The following is a 6,000-nucleotide window of genomic DNA, read 5'->3' on the forward strand; positions in this document are numbered from 1 at the left end:
CCAGGGTAAAATGATTACATATCACAGGGATTTAAAAAATGCTCGTGTAAAACTCAGTGTGTCAACAAAAAATGTTTTTGTTTTAGAAATAATGTTCTTTGTAATTCCAAGTGTCATTTTAGTAATCCTAATTGTAACAAATGATTTTATGATACGTTTCCATAAATACCATTTATACGCTGCATAAATTAGATAAATTGCTTCGTTTTCATTATTTTTGTCTATCATTAGTTTATTTATAGAATACCTAGTTAAAGTGTCAAATTAACATCAATTACATATTACACACTTTAACGGTAACATACATATATATATATATATATATATATATATATATATATATATATATATATATATATATATATATATATATATATATATATATATATATATATATATATATATATATATATAATATTAAAATATACAATAAACAAGTAATGATGCATAATTTTAGAAAAAGAGTAGAAGAAAAATCATTAATAAATAATGAGTTCCTTTAAAAAAATTGTTTAAGTTTTAAAATTTAAAAAAAGATTAAAAAGGCAGAAAACAAAATAAGGAAAAGATCTAATCTCGCCATCATCTCATACGATTATATCCGAAAAGAAAAAACTTTTTAATATTGTATCAATATAACCAAAGCAAAATATGTCATTATAATAGCGGGAGGAGAAGCAAAAATATTTGAAAGGCAAATAGAACATATTAAGCAAAAAATACAAAATAAAACACATCACACTGAAATTAGAAAAAAATTTAAGAAAAATGCAGAATAATAAAACACAATATGTATCATATAAAGCGAGTAGAGAACAAATGTACTTACACTTCCCACCATTTTTCAAAACTGATTTAAAACATTTTCGTAACAAATTTGTCAGTTTACTAAATATGAAGTAGAGAATAGTGAGATGTACTTTATAGTACGCTTTTACTGAAGTACAGAAACGCATTTGATTTGTAGATTACATTGGATTGGCCCGAAACTGGATGTGCGCAAGGTAATAGTATTATACAGGATAATTCAAAGTTTATTATTTTTAAGGTTGAATTTTAAATATAATTTTTTTTTAATTATTTTTTAGAGAAATAATTAATATTTATTGAAAAAAAATATTTTGTAAAAGTTTTGATTAAATATTAAAAGTTTTTAGTAACGGATTTACCCGAATTGGATTTGTACGTGGTAAAAATACAAATTTATTTAGCAAAGAGACTCTTAATAAATTGATTAATAAATATAACATCCAATTAACTCAATGATTTTACATAGATTTAATTTCACTAGCCAGACATCCATTTTTTTTCGTTGAATAAATAAACATTACTACAAATTCTTTGAATTCTATTCATTTGATTAAAAAAATGTATTTATAGAAACATTAGACTCTCTTGTTATTAGTTCATTTTTATTAAATTTAAAATAATTTCTTTTATCGCACAATTCAGCAGGGCAGATATTTTCTTCTGTTTACTTAAATCCAAAAACAAAAAAATAATAATATCATCATGGTTACGAAGCAAGACTAATTCCTCTGGGTAAATATTATTTCACGAAATTGTATAATTCTGAAAATAAAAGACAATTAAATTATCAAAAAATCTAAAAACAAGTATAAAGAGTATAATTTTTTTCATAATAGTGTAAAAAACAAGCTAGCTAAAATTGATTAAAAATTAGATGCTAGCGGTATTCCAGCCATTAGAACAAAAATATGCTTTCCATTGTAAAGATAATAATTAAAAAGCCAAATATTCCTTAAAATTGAAATTTTAATATTTATTAAAATTAACAATAATAAAAATCGTAATCAAGGATATTTTTATAATCATAGTAATAACTCAAAAGAACATCTTTTAGTTTAGAAAGGGGGATGCTATTGAAGAAATTTTGAAAATCAAAATTCGCAATAGAATTAATTTTATTTTGTTCAATAAATTTTTAAATTCAATTGATTGTTTTTGATAATCCATGAAAAACCTTCTTCCATAATATTATGAATAACTTTATTTAAGTAGTTAGAGAAAATGGTGGCTGGTTTAGATTTGTAAGTATTGGACAAATAATTATTCTAAATTTAACAGGATTTTTATGATGGTCTAATAATTAAGTATGGAAATTGAACATTATTAATTTGCATTTTTAACCTCTTATAGAATGCTAAAAAAATTTAATGTATTATTATCTAAATTACTAAGCTTTGTTTAATATTCTCTAACTCCTTCTTTAAAAGTGCAATATAGAATTTATTAAAGAAGATAGCATAAAGTTCCTTACTTTAGTTACAGCTGTTTCATCGTAGTGTGTATTATCGTATTGCCATCCGAGATCGCATTCAATCACGGACCAGCTCTCATCCACTGTGATATTATCCGAGTGTAGAACACCTGTATAATTAACGTCATATCTTGAGCAGGATGGATCTTGAGGGGGTCTAATTAGATATTTTTGCTCATCCGTAGAAAGATTTGATGAATGCACTTCAGGAACGTAGCACCAATGTTGAGGAGTGGCAGAAATGAAGATGGCGTTCAAAGATACCCACGGAATAAAAAGATATGTTGGCACTAGAAAAACAACTAAGAGGAACTTTTGATACCATCCAAAATCTCCTACATTTTTCAAAATATCTTCGAATTCCATGATTTCTGGCTATCAAAATATGCAACAAATATGTACTTTAATACAGCAGCTTAAACTACCTGATGATTTAATTTTTTCTAAACAATACAGGCAGATAGTGGGAAATTAATGTCTTTTGTCTTTATTCAAATCCTTACAAAGTTTGTTTTTCTTTTAAACAATGCAATGAAATTATTTAATTACACTTTTTTTTAAATTAACACTTTCATCCAATTACACTTTTAAAAACTTTCAGTTTTTTATGTCAGAAATATTATGACTAACATCTGAATTTGAGTGAATAAAATGCCACTTTCGTCACCTGTCACTGCTGTCACCTGTCACATCACTTATGGCGTCTGTCTCTTATGTCACTTATGTCCCTGTTGAAAAAATTAGATGTAATTATAAAGTATATTAAATATATATTGTGATCATTCTTTGGTGATAAATATTGTGGTTATAAGAAACGTATACTATATTTTTTCTTACCGTTTTTATATTTTAACAACTCATCAGAAAAACCTTCTCACTTGTGACACTTGCTTAAAGTAGTATTAAATTGCACACTAGAAAGCCTCATACTAAAGAATTGATGACGTTTCGTATCATTGCAAGTAAATATGTTAAATTTTCATACTAAAAGTTAAACACTTTTGCATCCGAATCAGCTCAAAAATAAAATATTTCTTTAAGTTATCCTCACCCTTCTGTTCTAAAGACCAGATAATTCTTCACGGCAAGATTATACATATAGTTAAAAATCATCGCATTGTTTCAAGTGTAAGGCACTTAAATTAACACTTTTTTTATTTTCCTTAACTACAGAGCTTTGAAAAACTGATAAAACTGTTAAAATAACAACTGACTATCACCATTCTAATCATCACTGATTACGATCATTATAAATAAAATCAGTTTACTTACCTGTCTGAGCAGTTGACATCTTATCCAAAGCAATATACAATTATTTAAACATAAATGAACGAAATTCAGATACTATATAAGAAACAGAAAGGCGCATACTTAATAAAGAGATGCATACATATTTGAAAATCAAATATGAAAAACCATATAAAGTTATTTATTCAAAAGCACCTGCGGCTGTTATTTCATCTACGTACATTTAAATCATTTCTTTTCAAACAGAGTACAATGAGACTAGTAAGATTCGATACATGGTTGCGTTAAAAAGAACGTATCGTATATTTTTTTCGTTACAATTTTCGTAGAAGTGGCTATGAAAGTATTAAGTAAAATGGTATGACGTTTAGAATATTGTAGTTCCAAAATTATACAAAAAAAAAGCATTCATTCTTTTTTATTTGTTCGCTGACAAGAGCTTCTTGTTTATTTGTTCGCTTTCAGTATCTACGATAATCATCTTTCTTTCCTTTCGGCAATTAATGTTTCGCTGCATCAGCTAAATTGATTGCATGGATTCTTCCCATTTAAGATAACTATTTGAAGAAAAAATAACTTTGAAAACTACTTTTAATTATCAAGTTTTATTATCAATATATCATTTATTATCAATGCATTTATGACTACTTGGATCTTACATCATTCGGGTGTGGAGATTTCAAATTTAAAATTAATTTTGGTCGAAAAATTACAGATTGTTTTCAAAATTATATTGAAAAACAGTGTTAAAAAACAACTGATTATCATCATTGATTACGATAATTATAAATAATATCAGTTTACTTACCTGTCTGAGCAGTTGACATCTTATCCTAAGCAATATGCAATTATTTAAACATAAATGAACGAACTGAATGAAATTTTTTTAGATAATATATGAGATTACAAAAGGGCGCCTACTTAATCAAGTGAGGCATAGATCTTTGAAAATCAAATACAAAAAACCATATTAAGTTATTTATTCAGAAGCACCTGCGGTTGATATTTCGTCTACATATATTTGAATAATTTCTTCAAAAACGAGATTCAATAAAAAAGAATATATCGTAAATTTTTTCATGACAGTTTATGTAGAAGTAGCTATGAAAGTATTATATAAAATGTTATGACGTTTAAAATTTTGAAGTTTCAAAATAATATACAAAAAAAAGTTCTTTTTTTTTATTTGTCCGCCAACAGGAGAGTTCTTTGTAATTATCTTTCTTTTCTTTCGACAATCTGCTGCATCAGCTAAATTGATTGCATATATTCTTCCCATTCAAGAAAACTATTTGAAAAAAGTTTCTTTTAAAACCCTTTTAATTATCAAATTTTATTATCAAAATTAGCACTTGGGAACAAATTTTTAGTTGCATTTATAACGACTTGTATCTTACATCATTCGGGTGAGGGGATCTCTTTGAAATTAGTTTTGGTCGAAAAATTACAGATTGTTTAAAAATTATATTTCTATTTTAGTTTAGTTTTTCTCTGAGTGCACCAGTTTGTATGCAACATAAAATGACCTTAGCTCATCGTAAACTGAAATGTATTAGTCTTGTATTACCGCTCCCTAAACAGCAGAGAAGTGGTGACCATTAGTATAGACACAAATGAATTTTAAAAAAAACGTAGTTTGGACTATATTATTGAATTGCGTAAAAACTGTTGTTTGTAGAGCTATACCTATTGCATATTTTAAATCAAAGATTCGAAAATATCTAAAATTTATTCTACAGCTCACACGATTATAATCGCAAAAATAGAGCTTTCTAATATTCTATTAATGTAGCTAAAGCAGATTGGGTATCGGTACAGTAGTCTGAGTAGCACCAAAGAAGAAAAAATAGAGAGAAAGATTGATTCATACCGATTCAAATAAAAACATCATAAATATTTTCGAAAAATACAAATTAAAACACAATTAGAAACGGAATATTTGAAGCGAGCATGTCAAGAACTTATGAATAATTTGCAAAATTGATTTAAAAATATTTTCGTAACTAAGTTGCTAGATTACGACATATGAAATTAAAGGTAAATCAAGGGTACAGTGATGTCACATATCTAAGGCGTGATCATATTGAAGTTGAAAAACTAATTTGATATGTTTGTTACCATGGATTGGCCCGAAAACTGGATTTGCGCGAGGTAATATTAAATTATACTGAATAATTATAAGTTTATGATTAATAGAAGGTCGAATTTTAAATACAAAATTTAAATTCGATGATTTTTATAGAAATTACAAACATTTGATTCATATTAAGTATATAATCGAATATTTGAGTAGGCTGTTTGTTAGTTACAATTTAGTTTTTACCATGGATTTGCCCGAATTCATCCAGTGTAATATTTTATTTCATTACTGGCGTTGAACGGTTGTCTCAGATTTGAGTTCTTGATTATCAATGCTCAACTCCGTAGCCTAGTAATTTTTAACCCAATCCAGAAGACAACAGAGCTTCTGG

The 6,000-nt window shown here is 26.6% G+C and overlaps 1 protein-coding gene across 4 annotated transcripts in view; it reads right to left on the bottom strand.

Moving 5' to 3' along the window:
- The window catches only part of LOC107452435 (beta-alanine transporter-like), a 28,304-nt gene extending 23,830 nt beyond the window's left edge, over positions 1–4,474 (bottom strand). For 2 of the 4 annotated variants that reach the window (XM_087163664.1, XM_087163665.1), the window contains exons 1-2: positions 3,554–3,927; positions 2,282–3,009 (exon numbers count right to left, since the gene is read on the bottom strand). In XM_087163664.1, coding sequence (XP_087019790.1) covers positions 2,282–2,647 — 366 coding nt within the window. In that variant the 5' untranslated portion in view covers positions 2,648–3,009; positions 3,554–3,927. Of the gene's footprint in view, positions 1–2,281; positions 3,010–3,553; positions 3,928–4,337 lie in introns of those variants that run through there. The other 2 variants (XM_087163663.1, XM_087163662.1) reach the window with 2 other exon arrangements.
- Positions 4,475–6,000: the final 1,526 nt, after the last annotated feature.

This window comes from Parasteatoda tepidariorum, chromosome 5 (genome assembly GCF_982258835.1).
Source record: "Parasteatoda tepidariorum strain Cologne lab strain chromosome 5, Ptep-v5.0, whole genome shotgun sequence".
NCBI classification, from domain to species: Eukaryota; Metazoa; Arthropoda; class Arachnida; order Araneae; family Theridiidae; genus Parasteatoda; species Parasteatoda tepidariorum.